The sequence below is a fragment of the Microtus oregoni genome, unplaced genomic scaffold (genome assembly GCF_018167655.1).
Source record: "Microtus oregoni isolate MIOR12 unplaced genomic scaffold, Mior012 000005F_ref0000423, whole genome shotgun sequence".
Taxonomy (NCBI): domain Eukaryota; kingdom Metazoa; phylum Chordata; class Mammalia; order Rodentia; family Cricetidae; genus Microtus; species Microtus oregoni.
Window position 1 is genome coordinate 5,609,841 of NW_024543064.1, and position 26,429 is coordinate 5,636,269.

Here is a 26,429-nt window from a genome sequence, read left to right on the forward strand (position 1 = left end):
TCCTGCCTTGTGTTCCTTGAAGCGGGGTGGGTACACCTGATCCATGTCTTAAAACTTCTCCTTGCTGCCCCCCCCCACCACATACTACCTTTTGTCTCTTACCCCCCCACACCCCCGCTGCAGCACAAGTTTCCCTGAGCAGCTGGAGATCCCGTCCTGTGCTAGGCTTCCCTTGGACAACAGAACTGATAAGATGAATATATATTAGAGGAAGGTTTATTAGGTTGGCTTGTGTGATATCATCTGCTTCACACTGAAGAGGCTGAGAATGATGGAACTGTAGCCGGCCTAAGCATGACAGACATGACTCTGGCAGGCCCTGCCCTTCTCTCCTATTCCCTCCCTAAAAAAACATTAGATTACATTCCTAAAGCTAGCCCCCAAGGTCTATTTCCCTATTCAGCCACTTCTCCTCCTGTGACTGACTACCAAGGTCCAGCTGTCAAAGTATTGAAGTCCAGCAATCAAAAAACCCCCTTTGGCTCACCTGATTAACATGCCCAATTAAAATTAAAGACCTCATCCAAACACGGGGTTTCCCCTTTTCCCTTTATAAGCTGCCATTTTCCTATGGATCACGTCTGTCTCCCTCCAGGACAAACATCCCTGCCCCTTCTACCTTGGTTCCCTTCCCTTCTCCCTCATCCTCTATCCCCTATTTTCTCTGCCCTTTGTTCCTTTGGGGCAAATAAATCTCCTTTGTGCTGAGACCTTGGCCTTGGGGTGTGCTGAGCTGATCTGCTCCAACCCACCATTCCCTTACAGAGAACTTGGTAGCTGTTCAGTTCATGAGGCCAAGTGCTTCTGCAGTTCCAGCCCAGCACTGCAGGCTGGGGTATTCCTGGAAAACCTCTGGTCTTCGGACCATGCTGAAGCCCAGAGAAGCTGAGATAACAGCAAAGTGCAGCCACATCAGGGCGGATGAGCTCCAGTGAAAGAGGCTCACGGGCAAAAAGCAGAGCATCCTTCCATCACCGTTACCTGGGCTGCCGCCAAAAATGGCTGCCTACACAGGGTAGGTCTTCCCCACTTCCTATAATCTGAGCAAGAAAATCCTCCAGCATTGCCTGCCCAGCAGGTTGCCCTTTCAGCTGATTCCAGACCCAATAAAGTCAACAGTGTCACACACCCCAAATTAAAGTGCTTCTCGGTGCAGAGATGAGTTAGGAGCTGGCTTGAAGGTAGGATGTGGCCTGTGGGTTTCTTAAAATATGGTCTTCTGGAAGTAATCTGGAAAGTTGGCCTTGGCACACCACACCCCCACCAGCCAGATAGGTAAATACGGATGGTTGGGCCCTTCCGTTCGGACCGGCTCACAGGTTCACAGGTTCAGCTAACCTGCTCTGCACCGGGATGGCCTGGCAGATGCAGTGCTCTTCAGTGCTGTCGGCCCACCCACTTCCCTCACCCCAAGGCACCACTGAGGCTCAGTTTCCCCTTCTCAGTGAAAACATCCTCCAGTCCATTTCCCAATCCTCTTGCCTCCTCCCTTAACCTCCATCCTTCCCATTCCACCAGCTTCTTCTTTATCATCATCTCAGACTTTCAGGGGTCATTTGTGTTGTATGTTGAGTGTAGAGACTTTTGTCCTGTCCTCAGAGAGTACAATAATCTCTGCTCAGGTGTGCACACAATAGCTGTATAATGAATGCTTCTTAAAGAAGAGCTTGGCAGTAGAGTGGTCCGGTGTAGAGAAAAACTACATAATGTGGATAACTGCCCTCTGTCACTTTCCTCTTCTTTGACCTAGAACATCATTCATTCATCCAAAAAATACTGTGTGTACCTTTTTTTTAAGATTCTGTTATTTCTCTGCTGTGTGTCTGGATATGTGCACGTGCGTGCAAGTGCTTTTATCCATGAGGGCGTTGGATCCGCTGGAGCAGGATACTTGTGAGGCACCTGATAGAGGGTGCCTGGGAACCGTCCAACGGACGGACTAGGCGCTCCCCTCTAAACTGCTGCGCCATCTCCTACCCCCACCCCTACCACCGTGTCTTCTTGGTGTACCCAGGCAGCAGAGGGCTGGAGCTCTGCCCTGTTGATTTCATTTCGGAAGAGTAGAGATAGATGAAAAGAGCGTCCCGGCTGTTTCCTGGAAAAGGGGGCGTCGTTTACATATGTTCATTTTCCTCCTGTTGCTAAATGAATCTGTAACTTCAGGGCAGCCAGGGAAGTTACCTTGTATCATTAAATTTCTATTTCTGAAAATTCGGTTGGATTCTACCTGGGTCCATTCGCCTGTAGCTGGCATTCGGGAGGAGACAGCAAGTTTAGGAAAGATTAAAACAATAGGAAACCAAGAAGATCGTTCATGCCAAAGCACGGCGTCCCCTCGAGGAGCCTCACAAGTGCGGCTGGGAAACCAGGCTCCACTCACCTGTCGGCCGCGCAGGCCACGCCCCTGACCCGCCCCCTCCTGACTGACAGCTCCGAGGCCCCGCCTCCGGGAGGCCCAGCCGTAGACTGCGCGTCTAGGCCTTAGCGTCCTCACGGCCACTCCGCCCCCGACCCGGGCTCCTGGCGGACGGGATTGGCCGAGAGCCGACCTCGCCCGACCCGCGCGTTACGTAAGGTTCTCCGGGGCCTTTGCACCCGCCCGCCCGCCCGCGGTTATGTAACCCCCCGCCGTGCCGAGACTGACTCCGCCCCCGGCCCGCCCCTGGCCAGTGGAGTCTCTCGTAGCCGGCCGCCAGGACCAGTCGCGCGGCGGAGGGGCGTGGCCGGAGCCCTAGCGCGCAGGGGGGCGGGGTCGGCGGCGGCTCAGCACGCGGCTGGCCTCGAGACCTGGCGGCGCGCGGGTGGGCGAGGGCTTGGCTGGAGGGAGGCCTCCGACGCTGCATGATCAGCCGCTCTGCCCCGGCCTTCCGCCCGGGCGGTCGCCCCGGAACTGTGCGCTATGAGACGTTTCTTGATGGTCGCCGACTTCCCAGCATGGACGGTGGAAAAGTTGGTTCGGGCTGAACGAGCTCCCTAAGAGCCGCGGCGGGGTCCGACCAGCCCGCTTCCGGCGTCGAGGTGTCGGTGTAGCTCGTCACCCGAGCAGAGACTGTGAAAATGCTGAGGAGAAAAATGCCCCTCAGATGAGCGTGGTCGGCGACCAGTCTCTCCCGAAGGCGATGGCAGGGACCCAAACAAGCCGGGTTTGGTGGCTGGCTGCAAACTGAGGGCTGCCAGGCGGGATGGACCCCTGTGGAGACCCGGCAGTGGGCGGCGACTGGCCCCACGACAGGGTACAGAAGGGTCCGCTGCTGGGCACTTTCGTGGACAGCAGCCACAGGTGACGCCGGGTAGCCTTCCCTGGAGCTAGCTAACAACTTTTTTTGTTGTATTTTTGACCCCGGGGGCAGAGTGTCAGAGGAGGCGACACGACGGGGAACTTTTGGACACTTGAGTAAGAATCGATGGGAGGAGGGGTTACTAGAGTAAATTACCAGAGTAGGAAAGAAGTGGCCAAGTGGTTAAAGAATTCGACGGAGTTAGGTAGAGCTGAAGGGAGGTTGGAGAGTGTCAAATGTGCCCTACCTGCAAGAGAAAGGACATTAACCCGAGTGAGTTGGTGCGTCCAAACACTCTAAAAAACAGATACTTCTGAATGTCCACCATTGCCACTTCTTCTGTGTGTTTTTTCTATTCAGTGAACATGAAGACAGAAACAGAATATCTGAAGAACTTATAATGATTGTCCAAGAAATGAAAAAGTATTTTCCAGCCGAGAGACACACTAAACCCAGCACCCTAGATGCCCTTAACTATGCCATACGCTGTGTGCATAGCGTGCAAGGTAAATGAGTTGCAAAGAATAGGGTGCACTGGGGTTCTCCAGAGGCTTGAGCGTCTTTGTGGCCAGGACAAGCCAGGCTGGTTATGAAGTGACGCTTTGGGCTTTCCAAAGCCAGGAGGATGGGATCTGTCTGAGAGTTTACTAACTGCAGTCTCTGCAGATCTGTTGCAAGAGTAGAGTTTAGCAGTCAAACTAAGACTCGAAGACCTTTTTCAAGAAGCATTGCCTTCCTTGGAGGTTCCAAGAGAAAAGACATGTATGCTTTCCTGTCATGCACATGTCTTGGAAGTGCAACCACAATATAAAAAATTGGCTAAATTAAAGGACAAACATTTTTCCTTCCCCTCTGACTTTCTTTCTTGAGTAGTCTGTAAGTTGGTATGTCTTTAGCACAAACCTCTTTGCCTCACCTGTGACAAATAAGTAGTTTGTGCATGCTAATGCTTCCTCCATAAAGAAATGTGTGTGTGAACTTTTAATTTCTTTTTTTTTATAGCTTGCCTCTCCCCTTCCTTTCTCCCCCTTCCTGCTGCTTCTTGCTTTCTTTTTTTCTTTTTTTAGATTTATTTATTTATTAAGTATACAGTGTTCTGTCTGTATGCATGCCTGCAGGCTAGAAGAGGGCAGATCTCATTACAGATGGATGTGAGCCACCATGTGGTTGCTGGGAATTGAACTCAGGACCTTTGGAAGAGCAGGCAGTGCTCTTAACCACTGAGCCATTGCTCCAGCCCCAACTTTTAATTTCTTTAACTAGCTTTAGAACTGTAAATGGTTTTTGTCCCCTGTAACCTAGAGCATGCAGGATTTATAAAATTCATAGTCTTAAGTTTGCATAACTGACCATATTTTTGATGCAAGCCAAACATGACCTGGTTTTGAGGGAAATAAGTCAGCTTGCTAGTGCTAAGACATGACTTCCTAAAGATGCTGCTTTCACTGGATTACCCATTTATCTCCCTTTGTTTCTTAGCAAACAGAGACTTTTTCTCAAATCTCGGTCCACACGGAGCACCTCAGACAGACGTGTCTGCGCACGGTCTTGAGGAGCTGGCCAGTCTCACTTCTGAACAAGCTTCCAAGAACACAGTAAGTAAGATTTCATGAGTTTTGCCTTCTCCAATGAATGAGGTGACTTCTCCTAAGGACCTTCTCTAGGTGTTAAAATAGTCATTGAAAGCATCTCTTGCTGAGGTAAACAAAGGTGAAACTGCTGAGAAGGTGCTGTGTGGTGTTTCCGGCCTGTGGCAGAGCATCTGAAGGTAGACTGCAGCTCGCGCTCTAATGCAGCCTCGTGTGTGAGCTGTCAGGTTCTTTCCTCCCCTCACCATCCCATGTTCTCTACTATAAAAAGGAAAGAAGCAGCCAACCGAACATGGCAGAGTAATTTCCTGCGCCTTATTCTAATCTCCAAATTGTTACTTTCTATTTGTATCATTCTTAGTTCCAATACCTACTCCCTCAAGTTGAAGCAGCTGGATTAGGTAGAGCAGGTGAGTTGAGATGTCATTTTTATGGGGAAGTTTTGGAAGAGACCTTTAGTGTGTGCGTATATACATCTCTTCTTATTGACAGTAATTAAGCCTCATATTTTATTGATGGTGGAGACGCCTTAATTTGATATTTAAATTTGAGCATCGCTTTAACTTAATGTTTTTGTAGGTATTACAAGGAGTCATGTAGTGTTTCCTAAGAGAGCTTGTTCTGCTAACGAGCTTAGTGCTGTAGTAGGTGTTTAAAGAAACAGCTTCTGAGGAAACATTCACCATAAGTCTAGACAGGGAAGCAAGTCCACGTGAGCAAGAACAGTGGCCGATTATCAGTGAAGTCGGTGACTGAAGCGAACAGGACCTGAGGCGCAGTTCTTATGTAATGAGGTCTGTGGAGGGCAGCTTGTGAAGGAGGCAGATCTTGAGCTCCGTCTTTAAGCATAGAACCTGTATGACTGACAGGAAGACAGTCCCCTCCTGGGGGAGAGTCTTTAGCAGAAGAGAAAAGCCTATGTGCCGCATACATATTTAGTCTGCTCAGGAGCTGGTGTGGGTTTGTGGCATCGAGATCAAACTTTCAGGAAGCCTAGTGTCCTTTTTATAATGGCTGCTAAGAAGCATGCTGGAGAAAACTATTTAGGAAGCTTTGTTCTTTACGAGGGGGGGGGGTGTGCGTGTGGGCACACACGTGTATTTTAAGCCTTGGATTATGGTAGAAATCCAGAAGAAACTGACTTTTCAGAGAGTACTGTGTGTAAGTTTTTCAATTTTTGTCTGATCTGTTTTTCCCAGGATACCTTTGTGGCAGTGCTTTCCCTTGTGTCTGGACGGCTAGTGCACATTTCTGAGCAGGCTGCTTCGATCCTGAACTCTAAGAAAGATTCCTTGACGTCCTCGCGCTTTGTCGACCTGCTTGCCCCTCAAGACGTGAGGGTGTTCTACACACACACTGTTCAGAGTCAGCTTCCTTTCTGGAGCAGCCAGACCCAAAGAGGTAATGAGACCAATGTTAGGGTGAGTTATCTTGCCCCGGGATCTGGTCATGCTTACAGAAGTAGTACAGCATACATGTTTTCCTTATTCTTTGTGCTTCATTTGTGTATTTACTTATTTTTCTTTTTTGTTTTTTGAGACAGGGTTTCCCTATGTAGCCAAGGCTGTCCTGGACCTCACTTTGTAGGTCACACTGGCCTCAAACTCAGGGATCCGCCTGTTTCTACATCTTTTTTTTTTTTTTAAGATTTATTTATTATGTATACAACATTCTTTCCTCCATGTATGCCTGCACGCCAGAGAAGGGCACCAGATCTCATTACAGATGGTTGTGAGCCACCATGTGGTTGCTGGGAATTGAACTCAGAGGACCTCTGGAAGAGTAGCCTGTGCTCTTAACCACTGAGCCATCTCTTCAGCCCCATTTCTACGTCTTTAGTGCTGGGATTAAAGGCATGCACCACAACAGGCTTTATTCTCCTCTGTAAAAGGAACACAATAAAATGGTATTTTTGTCATTTAGTGACATAACAAACCAGTACATTTCTTTTTATAAACTTAAATTTTTCAGATTTTATATGAAAAATATCTTTGATTACCAGCATACTTCACAGCGGGTGACGGCAATACAGGCACTCTTCCCTTGGAATCCATACAACATGCTTTCTTCCCGTGCAGTCTTCAAGATCCCTTTGTGTAACAGCTTTGACTTTATAGACAAGATGCTGATCACCCCTACTCAGTTTTTCTGGCCCTAAAAGTCCATGGATCTCATAACTTCGTTTCCGTGTGAAATGCTTGTTTGTCTGAACCAGATATGCAGTCACAGGAAAGGGTTTATTTGGCTTACATGTCTCATCATAGTCCATCACTTGGTGGAAATCAGAAAAGGAACTCAAACAGGACTGGAACCTGGAGGCAGAGGCCCAGAGGGGAGCTGCTTGCTGTCTTGGTTCACATGAATTCCTCAGCTTGCTTTCTTATAGAACCCAGGACCACTAGCCCAGGGATGGCATCAACCACTATGGCTGAGCCCTCCCTCACTGATTGCTAATTGAGAAAATGTCTTACAGCAGGATCTCATGGCAGCACTTCCTCAGCTGAAGCTCCTTCCTCTCTAATGACTCTAGCTTGTGTCCGGTTGACACACAAAACCAGCCAGTATATAGAGCCAAAAATGGCCTTAAACTGTAATCTGTCTGCCTCTTCCTCCTGAGCAATGGGATTGCAGTCATATGCCACCAGGCAAACTTATGCAGTACTGGGGATCAAACTTAAGGTTTTGTGCAGACTAGACAAGCATCTCCTGACTGAACTACATCCCGATTATATGTGTATGAGTGTTTTTCCTGCTTGTCTGTCTGTGCACCACATGGGCTTCAGGCCCCATGGAAGCCATAAAAGAACATTAGATTCCCTAGAACTGGAGCTCCAGACAGTTGTTAGCTGTCATCGTGTAAGTGCAGGGAATTGAGTCTGGGTCCTCTAGCAGATTAATCAGTATCTTAACACTGAGCCATCCCTCTAGTGCCCTTTTTTTCTAATTATCAAAAAAAAAAAAGTTCATTTTATAGTTCTGAAAAGTGGAAAACAGGTAAGCATGGTAGCTAAGCCCAGCATTCTGGAGAATGAGTCAGGGTGTGACTTCAAGGCCGTTGTGGTCTACATTGGTGAGAAATCCTAAGAAAGTGTAGCACAAGATTTACTGTTTCTAATCATGTTTAAGTTCAGGGATTAATAGTATGAAATATGTTTACACTCTAGTGAAACAGACTGCCACGACTTTATTACCTTTTGGCCTCCACGTTTATGGTGTTTTAAATCAAGTGCTCTCTACCTTCCTCTAGCTCCGTTATCTCTCTTTTCCCATCTTAAAAATACTGCTATTGTTCATCTTCCTTTCCTAAATACTTGAAGGCATAAGTCATAAACAATGCCACACCAGTTTGGAATTATGATTAATAGGGTGGTAATTATTTAAAGGGGAAAAAACTTACAGATCCCCGTCAGCCCTCTGCGCAACCAGGAAGGGAGTCTAGTGCCAGCGGAGCAGGAAGTGAAGAGAGAGGAGAGGGAAGTGGCCGCTTTTTTAAAGGGAGAGAGACCACGCCCCAATGGGCTGGTATCTCAGCAGCGATAGGCTGGAGGAGTGGGAGGACCTCCCGTAACAAATACTCATTTCAACTTTCATTGTCTGTTTGTTTTTCTGCTTTCATCAATGACCCATTCTACGAACATTCAACACTTGGGGCCAGTGATCCGTTCTAGATTTGGCCAGAACTGTTCTAGATGCTGGGTTGATAAACATGTTGCCAGCTCTTTCCGGTTTTGTTTTTTGTTTTAATTTTTGTCTTTTGCTTTTTTTTTTTTCCTTCAGCAGTGTTTGTATAGGTTAATCATTGCCATGATATTTTCATCCCTCCTAAAACTTTACTGTATCCTGAAATCATTATTTCTGCGATGCAGGCCTGATGTGCATCTGGTTTATTCTGAATAGTATACTTCTGCTATGTAAATCTGAGGTTTGAGCTTCAGCTGAGAACAGGTAGTAAGCTCCATGTCCGTTCTGGGCAGTGCCCATGCTACCTGCTTCAGTCTCCTCTGAGCTTAGAGGACATCAGTGGACACAACACAGAATGCTGCATCCTCTACGGTCAGTTTGGCCCTGTTTTAGAACACGCTTCCACTTAGTGTCAGTTGTATAGACCTCTCAGAAGGACTGGATGGCTGTTCAGAACTCACTTTCAGCTTGTGGAGTGCCTTATGGGCTTGTGTCCACTGAGATCACAGAGTCTGCCTCGTGGTGAACATAGAAGCCTGGTGTAATGTGTAAATGGTGTGAGCAAAAGGCAATTTTCTGATTCTTTCTATCATCCTTCCCTTAGCTGTTCAGAGACGTCGTCCTCTTCAGTATTTTGGACCTGCGGGTTCTCACTCATTATGTTACTGTGTATTTTTGCAGTTTTTCATAGTTCTGTAACTTAGGTCTTTTTACTTCAGTGAAGCGTTTGGGCAGAGGTTCTGCCTCCTCATTTGACTTTAACATGTATTTGCCTCTAGGTTGTCACAAGAAGGCAGAAGGCTGTCACCTCTAGGTTGTCACCAGGAAGGCTGGCTAAAACAAACACTGCAGTAATTGGTCTCGTCCTCGAGAGATGACATTAGCAGTACATTAGAGTCATGAAAGGGTCATGCGTGTAACCTAGAGCACAGTGTTAGATCTCCCCAAGGGCAGAACAAAAGCAAAGGAAAACAGTCACATTCATGTGCATCAAAGAACTGAAGTCTGAAGTCACTCCACAGTTCCCCAGGCTGTTAGAGTGGACCAGACTGTCGTCAGACCGTCACAGAGACATAAGTGGATGTGCTTAGCTGGAGAGTAAGGGGAAGATGGCAGGGTCAGACGAAGGAAAGCGCAGGCCCAGATGAGAGCAGAGTGGTGGGACAGGATTGCTTCCCTGAGGAGCTGCCTGTGAGGGACACAACGGCCGTTTTCCTTTGTTTCCAGCTTCACAGTATGGATCTGCATCAGTGAAATCCTTCTTCTGCAGAATCTGGTAAGTAAAGGGTATGGAGGCTCAAAATGTGGTGATGCTTTCACATTCAGCCAGATTCTGCTATAGATACAACAACGTGAGACGGAACAAATAAACAAAAATCTCTTTTGATTCTTACATGAGAATTTGTATGTGACTGGGTGGTTGTGGCACATGCCTTTAATCCCAGCACTCGGGAGACAGAAGCAGGCAGATCCCTGAGTTGAAGGCCAGCCTGGTCTACAGAGTGAGTTCTAGGACAGCTAGGGCTGTTACGCGAGAAACCCTGTCTCAAAAAACAAACAAAAAATTTGTATGTGATTGAGAAGAAAAAAAGACTGAAAGATAAATGCTAGCCCCATATATCATCAGAGCCCTTGGTTTGAAGTTAACAATAAAACTGTTTTGAGCCAGGCAGTGGTAACACACACCTTAGTCCCAACGCTCAGGAGGCAGAGGCAAGTAGATCTCTGTGAGTTCAAGGCCAGCTAGGTCTATAAGAACTAGTTGCAGGACAGGCTCCAAAGCTACACAGAAACTCTATCTCAAAAAAACAAAACAAAAAAAAATGTGTTTTGAGCCCCATTTTATTTGCTTTTCGTTTTTCAGTCACATTTAAAATTAATTTTTAAAATTTCCCCACACCTATCTCTTAGTTTTTATAATTTTTAATAGCAGGCCTTAAAAAGAGAGTGATGTAGAAGAAAATTGACCACACCTTAACAGAAGTGACTTCTTGTAGATAGTTGTCACCCTCTAAACAAATTACTATAATGTTGCTTTCATTGTGAAAAGAAAAACTTTTTAACTTGCTATTATTATTTTTATTTTGAGACAGGGTTTCTCTGTGTAGTCCTGGCTGTACTGAAACTCACTCTATAGACCAGGCTGGCCTCAAACTTATGGAGATCCACCTGTCTCTGTCCTTTGAGTGCTAGAATTAAAGGCGTGCACCACCATGCCCAACAAGAAAAAACATTTTTAAGTGTCACTATTGTTAACAGCAGTATTTAAGTTAGTAACTACTCCAGATGTTTAGAGAAGGAAAATGTTTATAATGGAAATAACCAAATACTCTGTAAAACTGGGGGGATTTGAGCTAATTTTGTTTGTGGACCTAAGCAGGAGGGATAATCCGACTGACAGTCAACAGGTAGGAGGGCTGTATGGTTTACTGTGTCCTTCACCAGTGCCTTTATCAGAAACAAGCCTGAAATAGAGTAAATGTGGGGGCATCCCTGCAGGTGTCAGACAGGCAAGCCAACCAGGAAGAGATAAGAAGGAAAACCTGGTACAGATTGACTTTGTCAGCCTGGATCAGACTTCACAGAGTTAATGACAGGAGGTTTATTCCCAGTGTATTTAAGCCCAGTACAATTTTTTTTAAAAAATATTTATTTATTTATTATGCACACAATATTCTGTCTGTGTGTATGCCTGCATGCCAGAAGAGGGCACCAGACCCAATTACAGATGGTTGTGAGCCACCATGTGGTTGCTGGGAATTAAACTCAGGACCTTTGGAAGAGCAGGCAATGCTCTTAACCTCTGAGCCATCTCTCCAGTCCCCAGCCCAGTACAATTTGAAGAAGAAGAAGAAAAAAAAAAGGCTTCCTTGGGTAATACAGTCCCCAGTGCACAGAGAAGCATAATTACATTAAACTCAACTCGGGTATTGTCATTCCCCCCAAGCAGATGGGGTCTAGAGATACACTGCCTGTGCTAGCTTCAGGGCCTAAGGGTCTGGCGTTGTAAAGATAGGCTAGAGGTCATTTGGGTAGTTAGTTTCCTCTGGTCCTGGTTGTAGGAGCTTGGGGGAGCCTCTGGCTATCAGGGCCATTTCAGTTACTAACCACATCCAGTACTGGTTGTAGGAGCTTGTGTGGCCTGGCCCAACAGATGACACAGATCACCAGGCTGTTAATCTCTTCCAGTTCCCAGCTTTCTGGATAGAAGGACAGGTTTTTCATCTTTCCCATTGGAAAGACAAAATCCTGTGTGCCTAACATTCCTGGTTTCTCTGGAGATCTGTGGGCACAATGACCTCACACTCTGCTCCCGACATAAATGACACATGGGCTTAAATCACACTAAATACTTATAGGTCCTGTCTGAGTCAGACTGCTCAAAGCAAATGTCTTTGGTCCCCATGTGTTTAAACTCTGTAAGCAGGAAACCAATAATGTGTAAATACTAATGTGTCCGCTAGCAACAAATTCCAGACAAGAGAGTGAGTTCTCTCGTGAAGACAGTGGAGAAATTGCTGTTTTTTTCAGACATTTTGTCTGTTTGCTGTTGTAACACAACCCCTAAGAGTGTCTAGTTTGCAGAGGATAAGGGTTTGGGCGTGCCGTTCTGGTGTCAGAGAGCATGAAGCCAGTGTCTGCTCGGCATTAGGCAAGGGCTTCATGATGAAGGGCAAACTGGCATGGGCAAAAAGGCAAAGGGAGCCAGACACCATAACAGCTAGCTCTCACCAAAGTTAGCCCACTCTGACAGGGTCTGCATTGATCCCCTTGTTATGGTGGTGCTCCCATGACCTTTTAGAGCCCCACATTGCTCTCACTGCCATTGCACTGGCTGGGGACTTCTGGTAGCAAAGCACATCCAACTGGCTAGGACAGGACCCTTCTCTGAGGAATCCCAGTTGCAGCAAGTGCCCTAAAGAAGGTGAGCGAGTAAACCAGGCAGCCTTAAGGAAGTTTCTGAGGAAATACGGTCTGTGTGGAAGAAACAGATGTGCAAAGGCCCTGGGGTGGAACACACCTGAGTGTGGAAAGGTTAATGGAGAACCTGGCTGGAACAGAAGGGAAGAGAGGAGGGTGGATGGAAAGTCAAGGCCTAGATCACAGGGAATTTTACACTCAGAAGGAAGTATTTGGTTGAGATTAATTGCTTTCAAAACCTTTTCCTTAGGACTTTCTAACCTAACAAGCAAAGAAAATAGTATAATGAGCCAGTATGTTCTGACTACCCAACTATAAGCCATGGCCAGCCTGGTGCCACTTGTTCCTCCACCAGTTCTTCCCTCTGCTCTTATCTCAGAACTGAGACATTTCCTCCATTAGTATTTCAGAATGTATTTCTAAAAAGCAAAGTTACCATTCACCTTATGATGATAAAACCATCCTGGCCTTTGACCAGTAAGAACACTGTTAGGATCGATGCCCTGCCCTTCTAGCAATATCCACGTGGTCTTTGACAGCCTCCTTTGCCTTTAGTCATGTGACATCCCAGACTCTGAGTCATGCTTTCTCCAGGTGTTCCCTTTTGCAGGTGGAGGGAAATGACGTTACCATTGAGACCCTTTCTGGGTGAGGGTCAGTCCTTACGCTGGGGCTGCAGTATTTGTGTACAGTGCTAAGAGGTCTCATTTATCAAGAAAGCACATTTTAAATTACAAAGGACTGTGTGAAGGACCAGGTCAGCTGTAGCACTGGAAGGCGTGGGTTGTAAAGTCAGGCTAGTGAGGTGGTAGAAGAAAAAAAAAAATTGGTTGCTTTGCCAGGACTTATTGACTGAGGTTTCTGTCCCGCCTGGTCTTGTAGCCATTCAGCCCCAAAGAAATACACAGAGGTCTACATTAATTATAGACTGATTGGCCTAGTAGCTCGGGCTTATTAACTCATAACTATTAGCCCATAATACTTGTTTGTGTTAGCTACATGGCTTGGTACCTTTTTTGGTGAGGCAGTCACATCTTACTTGCTCTGTGTCTGGCTTCCTCTCTGTCTGGGTGATAACTGCAGACTGAATCTTTCCTTTTCCCAGAATTCTCCTGTTCTCACCCCACCTATACTTCTTGCCTGGTTACTGGCCAATGAGCGTTTATTTAAAATACAATTGACAGGATACAGACCATTGTCCCACAGCAAGGACTTATGGGTTATAATTGGAACATGATATAAAAAGGAATGAGGGATTGGCGATAGGAATCTTGGGTGGAAATATCTGAGGCCCGAGAGCATGGAGCAAAAGCACCTTCCTGGAGAGGAGCTGTGTCTGAGTTAATCTGGGTTTACATTGAGACTGTATGAAAACATAGTTCTAGGTAGAGGTGCAGGCCAGCAGGTAATGTGTAGTGCAAGTGTATATAAGTGACATTTAGAACCCTTGGCATGGACAAGGCTGAAGAAGTTCTTTATAGGGGGAAGCTGGACAAATGGAACATGAACTCTTGTGTAGTTGGGGGAAGGCTGTCATCCACATGACTAAAATAGGAAGCAGGGTCATAGTGAGGGTAGCCAGTACACTGGGACTGCCTTGGGATTGGGGTCACTAATCTAGATTAAGTTAGAAGAGAGACTTGATTGCAGACAAAGAAGAGTGGCTCACTCTTTGACAGTTAGACTCTACAGCATGTGGCATGTCCCAGTAGTATAGAGAAAGCTTTGTGCACATCCTCAGAGCTTCCTCAGTGAGACTGAGAAGGGGTCTCTCTCTATTCCAGAGGCCAGGCTAGGCAGCTAGGTTTTAATGTGCTTTCCCCAGCCAGGCATTTTGCAGGACACTGCTGACCTTCAAGCCAAGCCTGCAGCAACCAAGAAAGTAGCTGGAGCTTTGGTCAGTTCTTTTTTTTTTTTTTTTTTCGTGGAAGAAAGAGTTTATTTTCACTCCAGAAGAATAAGAGTTCGTCGTGGTGGAAAAGCATGGCGGCAAGTGGCAGACATGTCTGCAGGAACCGGAAGCTGAGAGATCATATCCCGACAACTAGCTTAAAACAGAGACTGGGCATTAAACTCTCAAGGTCTACTCCTAGGGGAGGGGAACCGGCACTTTGTTAAGCTCATAACTTCCAAATGGTTTCTATCTCTTTGTCAGGATGTTTGGTCTGACACACAGAGAGTAAGGACTAGCTATTTACCAGGCTAACGATCGCCCCAAATAAACTGTAATGGGGCCCTGGACCTGCAACATTCCCACCCCTCCACATCATTGCAGCTTTAGGCGATCAACTCTTTCAGCTTCATGAAGTTTCTTCCAGACATTCTTTCACAACGTCACAATGCTGACTGCATTTAGTCCAGCTTCAAAGTCTCCAGAGTCTCTCACAGTCTCGACACTGTTCAAAAGTTCAACATCTCTTCTAAGACTCAAGGCAATCTCTGGACTGTAACCATCTCTAAAATCATTAGTGGATTCTAGCCATAAATAAAGGACATTGAGCCTATACATCGTGATCATTAAAATGTCAAAGAGTAAACTGAAAATATTCTTCAAACAATGAAAGGACATCGTGCCCCAGCCTCCTGCCCATGCCGATGCCACATCAACTTCTCATGTTAGTGAAACAGGTGACAATCGTCAGTCATCCGAGGAAACTACTGTTAACACCACCAGCGTTAGTGAAACAGGTGACAATCGTCAGTCTTCTGAGGAGACTACTGTTAACACCACCAGCGTGGATCACACACCTTCTCTAGGTGACGCGTTGGACCCTCAGAATGCCCATATGCGGGTTCTTGCTTCAAGTCCTGCTCACGACACCAGCTATGCAGCGAATACTCCCGTCATGGTTTTTCCAATTTGGGCAGCAACCACATCCTTGCTCCTCCTAACATCGTCAATGTGGTTGCTGCAGTTGGTGGCTTTGACGATGCCGTGGGTATGGAACCTAATTTAGAAATCCTGCACAGTTAAAGTTAAAGGAGCTTAACAAGTTTCTGCTGAACAACCTATGAGGAGCTCCTGTCATCAGGTGTCAGAAATATTTTTTGTGGTCAGTTCTTTAACAACAGAAGAGGGGTGCGCTATAGTTGGGTTTAGCCATGTGATCACATGGGGCCCATTTTCTATTTGCAGTGCTTGGTGTGCCTCACAGTGGAAGGGTAAGAGTCAGTGGGAGTTTGGGGCATGGTCATGAGCAGGTCGTGGGTGGGGTGACTCTCACAGTGATGTGAGCAGCCCTCCATAAAACTTCTTAGGTAGTGAGTAGTGGATGATCGTTATTGCCCAGAGGTACTAAGATTTCAAGCTAACCTTCCCTTTGGGGAAACAAGCATCTTTAAACGTTTTAGATTGGGTCTTTCTGTGTTGGGAATTCCCGGTGGAGCATCCCCAGCCTTTTCACAGTGGGCTGAGTGCACCACTGTCAGCTCTAATCACTGATCTCTTCAGTGGAGGTGGGGACAGAGCACAAAAGAAGCATTACTCTCCGTTCTGGACCCTCCCTATCTGCTTCACGTACATAGCTCTGCCCAGCCAGAACCAGAGCCTTGCTGTCTAGCACTGGCTGAGAAGATTCACTCTGGTTATGAAGGTAAGCCAGGATTTCCTGTGCTCAGTGAGAGGCAGAATGCGGTGTTCAGACAGGAGTGTGGAGAAGGCTGCTTCATGTCCAGTGTGGGCCATATAAACTCACTTCTAGCTGGTGTTTACTGGGTGCTGTTTGCTGACCTTGACTTCCTGTGCTGTTATCACTGCCACAGTGTGACTTCAGCAGCAGAGTTGGATAGATATTAGTTACTTTAGTCCCTTCTCTATTGGTGACCTGTTCTGTGGCATTTTACAAGGACCTATCTTAGATGAAATAATAGCACTAAAATCATTTCATGAAGAAGCTACAATAATAGATTGCATTTGCTAGGTAGCACATGCCTTGAGGGACCAAGGCATGAATGCCCTGGGTTACATAATAAGTTTAAGGCTAGCCTGGGCTACATAGTGATTCCCTGCCTCAACAAACCAAAAGCTGGAGGTGTAGCACAGTGGTAGAGTGCTTGTCATGCTGTGTAACTACAAGGCCCTGGGTTTGATTCTTAACACTTGATGGAGGGGGAAGCAATATGCTTTTGGGGGGGGGGGGCGGGTGCGGTTCAAGACAGGGTTTCTCTATATAGCTTTGGTGCCTGTTCTGGAATTAGCTCTTGTAGACCAGGCTGGCCTCAAATTCACAGAGATTGGCCTGCCTCTGCCTCCCGAGTGCTGGTACTAAAGGCGTGCGCCACCACCGCCCGACTGAAACAACATGTTCTACAAGTGTTTTGAAACTTCCAGAAATTGCAGTATATATATTCAATAAACAGAAATCCATTTCTAAACTTGTGTATAGGCAACTTCCATTTACTACCTAAAAACATAGTTGGCTCTGATGAGACATGATATGTGCTTTCCTACAAAGCACATACCTACCTACCCTATAAGTCACAATGAAAACATAGGACTATTGGAAAAATTAGTTTGGGGGCACAATGATAAAAAATTAATTACAAGTCAGGTGGTGGTGGCACACATCTTTAATCCCAGCACTCAGGAGCAGAGTCAGGCGGATCTCTGTAAGTTTGAGGCCAGCCTGGTCTACAAGAGCTGGTTTCAGAACAGGCTCTAAAGCTACAGAGAAACCCTGTCTCGAAAACAAAAAAACAGAAAAACAAAAAGATAAAGGGCCTAAAGAGATACCTCAGCAGTTAGGAGTACTGGCTGCACTTCAGTAGGTCCTGGTTCACTTCTCAGCACCCAAATAGTGGCTCACAGCTGCCTGTAACTCCAATTTAGGAGATCTCACTCCCTCTTCTGACCTGATCCTGCACATACATGCAGACCAAACATGTACACACATAAATTTTCTTTTTTAAAAGGAAATAATAAATCATTAATTTATACGTTAAACAATAACAACAGCACTCCTGTAACTGCCTCGGAATTCACCGAGGTAGCCACAGTTGAAATGTATCTGTGTTGTATGTATTCATGAGTAGCTCCAGACACTGGGTGCCTTTTTGTGTATTCACTTAGGATTTTTTGCAATTGGCATCATGCTGAAGTAACTGATGTAAGCCTACTCTCAGAGTGTGGACTGCATTTTTCAGTGCACATTTTAGATTAGAACTTGCCTGACTCGATGGTACTAATTTTATTCTACAACAAATTGCTTTAGTGCTATTGCAAGTGTTTTCATTTAGTTATACACCGCCACCAAAAAATATTCAGCCCTTCCCTTATTCCCACTTTACCTATTAGATATTTATGATAAAGAAATAAGCTATTAAGAATGCAGCAGACTTTTTGTATTACATATTGACCTCTTTAAAATCAAGTTAATAATGGAAACTATCATTATTTTACTGTGGCTTTGACTTCATGGCAGTCAGACCTTAGATTTAAGTTAGATTTCTGCCATTTCATTTTGAGATTTTATCCCTTGTATGTTGAGTAGATGATTGATTGCATATTTGACCCTAATCAGCCTTTCTCCTTTTTAATAGCTCCTCGAATCCCTGTAAATAAAAGAATTTTTACTACAACACACACCCCAGGATGTGTATTTCTTGAAGTAGATGAAAGGTAAATATTTCTTTGAGCCTAAAAGAGATTTGTTTTGGAAGACAAAGCAAGGTACTAGAGGTCTGTGTTATGCTTTGTGTACTGTTGTGTATTCTGTGACAGTCGGTTTGCCTGCATGGCTCCTGCTGGTTACAGTGCAGCTTAAATTGAGTCCTCTTAAATACATTTTCAAATCACATTTATTATTGGGGTGTGTGTGTGTGTGTGTGTGTGTGTGTGCGCGTGTGTGCGTGTGTGCGCGTGCTTCCATGTACACGTGGGGTCAGAGGACACCTTTCTGGTGTTGGGTCTCACCTTCCACTGTTTGGGTCTCAGGGACGCATCTCAGGCCAGCGGGCTTGGAGGCAAGTACTTGTACCTGTTGTCTGAATTTTAGTGTAAACATTTTGCATACTGTATTATTAAAAGTGATTTATGTGATACCTTCCTAGATCTCATAACATTGAGGCATACGTGGTGCAGGTGATATTACTCTTATTTTACATAAATCAAGGATCAGTTCACCAAGAATATCTGACTATACTCAACTTAGGACCAAGATTTAAAATCTTTAGCATTTACTCTAGTGGTATTTCCATTTGACAAATGTGCTCAAATCAATTATGCTAAATATTGTAGTCTGAAGAGAGAGAGAAAAAGAGGACATACGTTTTTAATAAAGGCTAAGTTTTAAGAATTTTTCTTTATTTTGAACTTACATTACCTTTCTTTTTAGGGCAATTTTAAAATGATTTTGTTATTTTTTTTAACAGTGATAGATGATGCTTATTGCTGTTTTTCAGTATTTTTTAGAAAAAAAATTTACTTTATGTGTACAGGTGTTTTGCCTGCATGTATGTCTGTACCACATGTGGATACACCTCTAAGGAGGACAGAAGACAGCTTCAGATCCCCTGGAACTGGAGTTACAGATGGTCGTGAGCCACCATCTGGGTTCTGAGAATCGAACTCAGGTCCTCGGGAAGATCAATGTTCTTAATTGCTGAGCATCTTTCCAGCTCCTGTTTTTTTGTATTTTTGTTTGGATAAAGCAAATGTTGGCCGGGCGGTGATGGTGCACATCTTTAATCCTAGCACACAGAAGGCAGAGGCAGGCGGATCTCTGTGAATTCAAGGCCAGCCTGGCTTACAAAGTGAGTTCTAAGACAGGCAGGGCTACACAGAAAAACACTATCTCAAAAAGCCAAATAAGCAAATGTTGATATCAGCTAGTATATGCAGCCCCACATATACACATTTATTTCAGAATTTTACTTATTCTTGAAATTTGAAAATCTGGGTAACATGCTTTAGTGTAAAACAAAGCATAGAAAATGTTTCCAGAGCTTGTTTTGTCTAAGCCATTCTGAAAACATTGCTGTGAGTATTGGTTGGGATGATAGTTGCCTTTGGATACTATATTTGATTTGGCCACTACATCGTATTCAGTCAGTATTAACCATGTGTTTGTTCATCAGTCTTGGTTACTGTAGTGAAATACTGGAAATGGCCAAACTTATAAGGAGGGAAGAAAGGTTTAATCCCTGCGCACTTTCAGGCCATGGTCACTCAGCTGGCTCCATGGCTTTGAAATCTCTGGTGGGGCAGGACATCATGGTGGGAGCACACAGTGACATTAATCTGCTTCCTTCCTGAATGAATGCTGCTTGCTGGCTCACTCCCTGACTTACCCACTGCCTCACGTTTTACTAGCTTTCCTACCTAACCTGGGACCACTGGAAATGATGCCCATTGTAGACAGTTGAGGCAGTCCCTCACAAACATGTCCACAGACTATTATGATGAAGACAGTTATTCAGCTGAGACTTCCATCAGGTGATTCTAAGCTGTTCAGGTTGACAGTTAATGCCAGTTCAGACAAGGCCTGAGGGCATACCCCAGTACCCCAACTTCTTTCCACTAGGCTTTGTCTCCTAAAGGCTTTACCACACTGTACTAACGCTGTGTAAGTTCACAGCCCGTTTTATCATTAGCATCCTGTTACATGTGCTCTTTCTAAATGATAGTATAACAAAGAGCGCAAGACTCGTGAGGAACTTGATAAAAATTCATGTCCATGGGTTATCTCCAGAGTGTGTGATTCATGAGTTCACAGTGAGCCCGCAATCCTGCTCTTAGGGAATGAGGTGATTTTGATGCAGTGTATCAGATGACTACTGACATAGTTAGCTTATATAGGTTTTTTTGCTTTCATGGGTGCATTAATGGACATCTTTTCATAAATGTTCTTCCTATTTAGAATTAAATAGGGAAATTAGGGTTTGGTGGTGATGTTTTATTTTGCAGAGCAGGAGATGGGATCCTTAAGTATGCTAAGCACATAGCCTCTCACTGAGTTATATTGCCAGCCTGAGTGGGTATTTTTAAGTATATAAAAACTACTTAATTACTTGCTCACTATAACATGCTTCCTGTGCTGTGTACCTGTGCCCCAGGGCTGTGCCTTTGCTGGGTTACCTACCTCAGGATCTGATTGGAACATCCATCTTAACATATGTGCACCCTGAAGATCGGCCTCTGATGGTTGCCATACACCAAAAAGGTGGGGCCTGCTCCTTTATGGACGCTCTTATTTGTCACTAATTGGTTCTGATAAAAAAATGTATTGAACTGCTAAAGTAATTGTTTCCTCCTTTAAAGTGATAACTGAAGCAGGACACTTGCAATCTTATCTGTGTAAAGTTTGGTTTTAATCTTGTTGCTTTACATAGTTTTAAAGTATGTTGGCCATCCTCCATTTGAGCACTCGCCCATCAGATTCTGCACTCAGAATGGAGATTATGTCATTCTGGATTCTAGCTGGTCCAGCTTTGTGAACCCCTGGAGCCGGAAGGTTTCCTTCATCATTGGTCGGCATAAAGTTCAAACGTAAGTTCATCAGTTGGTGCTATGGGGTACAGAGGTGAGTGGGGCAGATGTCACCTGTCATGGAAGATGAACATGATTGAGTTAAGTTTTTTTTGCTACTTTCATGGCACTGCCAGCACTCTGATTTTTCTAATAATGATTATAGTCTTTGGGCGGTGTCTCAGCTCTTGGGTCACTGTGATGACTGTAGTGTTGGGACGGTGTCTCAGCTCTTAGGTCACTGTGATGGCTGTAGTCTTGGTGTCTCAGCTCTTAGGTCACTGTGATGACTGTAGTCTTGGTGTCTCAGCTCTTAGGTCACTGTGATGACTGTAGTCTTGGGTGGTGTCTCAGCTCTTAGGTCACTGTGATGACTGTAGTCTTGGTGTCTCAGCTCTTAGGTCACTGTGATGGCTGTAGTCTTGGGTGGTGTCTCAGCTCTTAGGTCACTGTGATGACTGTAGTCTTGGGCGGTGTCTCAGCTCTTAGGTCACTGTGATGGCTGTAGTCTTGGGTGGTGTCTCAGCTCTTAGGTCACTGTGATGGCTGTAGTCTTGGGTGGTGTCTCAGCTCTTAGGTCACTGTGATGGCTGTAGTCTTGGGTGGTGTCTCAGCTCTTAGGTCACTGTGATGACTGTAGTCTTGGGCGGTGTCTCAGCTCTTAGGTCACTGTGATGACTGTAGTCTTGGGCGGTGTCTCAGCTCTTAGGTCACTGTGATGACTATAGTCTTGGGGCGGTGTCTCAGCTCTTAGGTCACTGTGATGACTGTAGTCTTGGGTGGTATCTCAGCTCTTAGGTCACTGTGATGACTGTAGTCTTGGGGCAGTGTCTCAGCTCTTAGGTCACTGTGATGACTGTAGTCTTGGGTGGTGTCTCAACTCTTAGGTCACTGTGATGACTGTAGTCTTGGGTGGTGTCTCAGCTCTTAGGGCACTGTGATGACTGTAGTCTTGGTGTCTCAGCTCTTAGGGCACTGTGATGGCTGTAGTCTTGGGTGGTGTCTCAGCTCTTAGGTCACTGTGATGACTGTAGTCTTGGGTGGTGTCTCAGCTCTTAGGGCACTGTGATGGCTGTAGTCTTGGTGTCTCAGCTCTTAGGTCACTGTGATGACTATAGTCTTGGGTGGTGTCTCAGCTCTTAGGTCACTGTGATGACTGTAGTCTTGGGTGGTGTCTCAGCTCTTAGGGCACTGTGATGGCTGTAGTCTTGGTGTCTCAGCTCTTAGGTCACTGTGATGACTATAGTCTTGGGTGGTGTCTCAGCTCTTAGGTCACTGTGATGGCTGTAGTCTTGGTGTCTCAGCTCTTAGGGCACTGTGATGGCTGTAGTCTTGGTGTCTCAGCTCTTAGGTCACTGTGATGACTGTAGTCTTGGTGTCTCAGCTCTTAGGGCACTGTGATGGCTGTAGTCTTGGGTGGTGTCTCAGCTCTTAGGTCACTGTGATGACTGTAGTCTTGGGTGGTGTCTCAGCTCTTAGGGCACTGTGATGGCTGTAGTCTTGGTGTCTCAGCTCTTAGGTCACTGTGATGACTATAGTCTTGGGTGGTGTCTCAGCTCTTAGGTCACTGTGATGGCTGTAGTCTTGGTGTCTCAGCTCTTAGGTCACTGTGATGACTGTAGTCTTGGGGCAGTGTCTCAGCTCTTAGGGCACTGTGATGACTGTAGTCTTGGGTGGTGTCTCAGCTCTTAGGGCACTGTGATGGCTGTAGTCTTGGTGTCTCAGCTCTTAGGTCACTGTGATGACTATAGTCTTGGGCAGCGTTTCAGCTCTTAGGTCACGGTAGCTGTACTGTAAATCTGTGACTCCAGGTCAGGGGAGCCAGTGTCCTCTTCTGGCCTTCACAGGCACCAGGCATGAACGTGGTGCACAGACATATACTCAGGCAAAACACCATACACATTAAAAAATTAAATTAAAGTTTTTTTAAGATTTAATTTTGGGGGGCTGGAGAGATGGCTCAGTGGTTAAGAGCATTGCCTGCTCTTCCAAAGGTCCTGAGTTCAATTCCCGCAACCACATGGTGGCTCACAACCATCTGTAAAGAGGTCTGGTACCCTCTTCTGGCCTGCAGACATGCACACAGACATAATATTGTATACTAAATAAATAAATAAATATTTAAAAAAAAAGATTTAATTTTGTAAGTATAAGTGTTTGCTTGCATGTATGTAAGTATACTGAGTATGTACCTGGGTCCGTGGAGGCAACAAGAGGACACTGGGTCCTCTGGGACTGGAGTTACGGACTGTTGTAAGCAGCTGTTGTAAGAGCCAGGAACCAAACCCAGGTCCTCTTTAAAGCAGAAAGTGTTCCTAACCACTAACCACGGAGCCCTCTCTTTGGCTTCTCACTTGGCTGTTTCTTGGTTAGTTCTTCCATCCAGCCTGGACTGGGCAAACATTCTCCCACAGGGCTACATCACCCAGCCTCACACCAAATGTCAGGGGTAATGCCTACATCCTAAGACTTCATGAGTGATATATCTGACTCAGTATTCCTCATCAGTACCCACTCTACCGAGGACCCAAGAGGTAGTTTCCTGTCATGACGAATGTGTGAGCGTTGGTACCTAAACTGGTCCCTTCCTTTATCTCTCATCTCCCCTTAATAACTTGGGGACCTCGAGAGGTTGACATCCATGGTAGGATGGTTCTTGTAAAGCACTTGAACAATGATGATCACTCTCTAACAGTGGCTCTCATCCTTCCTGATGCTGGGACCCTTTAATACAGCTCCTCATGTTATGGTGACCCCATCCATAAAATTATTTTATTGCTACTTTGTAGCTGTAATTTTGCCACTGTTATGAATCATAATGTAAATTTTTTTGGAGATAGGGATTTGCCAAAGGGGTTGTTGCAACCCTCAGGTTGAGAACTGCTGCTTTATGGCTTTTGAGGATGTTATTTTCATTTTCTTAGAGACTAACATAGTTTTTAGGAGGAGGTCTTAATGTCAGTTTCCTCTCTTTGTCATCTTTGTTGGTATTCACTATATTCAGGTAGTTTTTATTTCGTTTTTTAATTTATCATGTAAGATGGGGGAATATGTAACATGACACACACATGTGGAGCTCAGAGAATATCTTGTGTGGGTATCACCTTTCACTATGGGCTCTGAGATCCCTCCAGTCATCAGGCTTACACGACAAACGATTTTACCCTGAAGCACCTCAGTGGCAGATTTTATTTTTGGGGGGAGGAGGGTTTAATTACATTTTTAAAATAGAAAACAAACTATCTTTTTTCATTTTACATACCAATCCCAGTTCCCACTCCCTCCCTCCTATCCCCTCCACCTACTCCCCTACCTAACTCCCCATCCACTCTTCAGAGAGGGTAAGGAACATTGCTTTGAGAAAAGTCCAGGGCCCTCCCTACTATATCTAGGCTGAGCAAGGTATCCATCCAAAGAGAATAGGTTCCCAAAAAGCCAGTACAAGCAGCAGGGACAAATCCTGGTGCTACTGCCAGTGGCTCCACAGTCTCCCCCAGCCATACAACTGTCACCCACATTCAGAGGGTCTAGTTTGGTCCTGTGTTGGTTTCTTCCCTGTCCAGCTGGAGATGGTGAGCTCCCATTAGCTCAGGTTTTAAATCCTCTGAAGTTTATAAATGAGGTGGGAGGTAGGAGTGTGACAGCCTCATATTCACCACTAGGGGGGGTTGTAGAGCATCTTTATCAGGTAGCATAGGTGATTAGTAGCTTTATGTTTTATTTATTTTTGGTGTTTTGAGCCAAGCTCTCATCGTGTAGTTCTGGCTGTCCTAGAAGTTACTATGTAGACCAGGCTGACCTCACAGAGATCCTCCTCCCTCTGCCTCCCAAGTCCTGGGATCAAAGGCATGTGCTACCATGCCCAACTAAATTTTTAAAAGTTTATTTTTACTATGTTTTTTTTTAACTATGTGTAGATTAGGTGTATATGACTGCATGTGGGTATGTGCAGATGCCAGAGGTTATAAGTCACTTGTCATGGGTGGTAGGAACCAAACTCCAGTTCTCTGGAAGAGTAACAGGTTCTCTTAACCACTGAGCCATCTCCAGCCCAGCTTTAAGTATGTAAGCTTGGCAACTTTAGGGTCTTAACATTTGTACAGAGGGTTCACTCAGTCAGATTTTTAAACCAGTCCTTACTGAATCTCTTAGGAACAAAAGAAGTATCTTAATGCTGGCTTTATATATGTAAATACTTTTACTAAATTCACACACACACACACCCCTGAACCTGTTACATAAAGATCAGTGCTGTAGAGAAATTTAAACTGTGCAGGTGTTTGCCTGTAATCCCAGTTCTCAGGAAGTAGGATTAGCCTGGGGTAATTGTAGCAAGATTTTGACTCAAAAAAACAACAGCTGAGATGTAATTTATGGTGGATTGCTTTCTTAACTTGTTCAAGGTCCTGTGGTTTGTTCCCAGGACCACGTGGGTTGGAGTTGTTATGTATATTTTGATTCTTTGGGAATTTTAACTCCATATTTTCTGAATCTAGAGTTAAAGAGTTGGTTCATCAGAACATAGCTGATTCTTTAAATGGTCTGTTGCAAGCACGTTAGTCTTCATTTTAGATGAATTTGATTGTTTGGCTCATTGTTTTTCTTGACATTTTATAGGAGCCCATTAAATGAGGATGTTTTTGCTACCAAAATAAAAAAGGCCCCTAATAACGACAAAGACATAGCAGATTTGCAAGAACAGATTCACAGACTTCTTCTGCAGGTAAAGTTTTAAAAGCACACGATTCCCCAGATGGTGTTTTTGTTAGTTTGGTCTCAGTGAGGTCAGACCACAAGAACACACTGAGGAGAGAGGAACCTTTGCCTCCACATCTTAGAAATGTTTGCTCTTCTCTTTGCTTCTATGGATTAAGTTCTGTTCATTTGGTTTCTTACTCTGAGTGAGATGCACAGGACATTTTTGGCTGCACTTCAGCACAACAGACTGGGCTGCAGTGTCAGGGCAGACCCTTGCTTTCTTGTTTTCTTCATGAGAAACTCTTCTCATGCTTCAGACACCAGCAGTGTGCTCAGCTCCTGAGCTTGAACCTCAGTGTTTTTTAAAATAATTCCGTTTTTAAAAGTAGAAGAGCGAGATGGTTGGTCTCAGTATTTCTTGTCATTATAAAGGAAGAAGAGGAAAATTACTTGTTGGAAAGAACAGCCGAAGATGGGTCCTGTTAGTAAATAAAGTTGAATGTGTCAGTGTTGAATGTGAGCCCAGAGCTTTTCAGAAATGTTTTTTATAAAATCTCAGGGTTCATGAAGTCTCTGAAATTTTTTTAAAAATCTGTGTTTTTATTTTATGTGTTCTGTCTATTCTAAATTGAGCACAGGGAACTGAAGTTTTTTGTTTTTTGGTTTTTTTTTTAGTTTTTCGAGACAAGGTTTCTCTGTAGCTTTGGAGCCTGTCCTGGAACTAGCTCTTGTAGACCAGGCTGGCCTCGAACTCCCAGAGATCCGCCTGCCTCTGCCTCCCGAGTGCTGGGATTAAAG

The 26,429-nt window shown here is 45.0% G+C and overlaps 1 protein-coding gene across 1 annotated transcript in view; it reads left to right on the plus strand.

The window, feature by feature from the left end:
• Positions 1 to 2,780: 2,780 nt before the first annotated feature.
• The window catches only part of LOC121448811 (period circadian protein homolog 3-like), a 52,263-nt gene continuing 28,614 nt past the window's right edge, over positions 2,781 to 26,429 (plus strand). The window contains 11 exon segments of the mRNA XM_041653030.1: positions 2,781 to 3,280; positions 3,639 to 3,784; positions 4,758 to 4,873; positions 6,067 to 6,268; positions 9,776 to 9,824; positions 15,921 to 15,967; positions 15,970 to 16,062; positions 18,008 to 18,086; positions 20,522 to 20,628; positions 20,798 to 20,954; positions 25,551 to 25,656. Coding sequence (XP_041508964.1) covers positions 3,183 to 3,280; positions 3,639 to 3,784; positions 4,758 to 4,873; positions 6,067 to 6,268; positions 9,776 to 9,824; positions 15,921 to 15,967; positions 15,970 to 16,062; positions 18,008 to 18,086; positions 20,522 to 20,628; positions 20,798 to 20,954; positions 25,551 to 25,656 — 1,200 coding nt within the window. The 5' untranslated portion in view covers positions 2,781 to 3,182.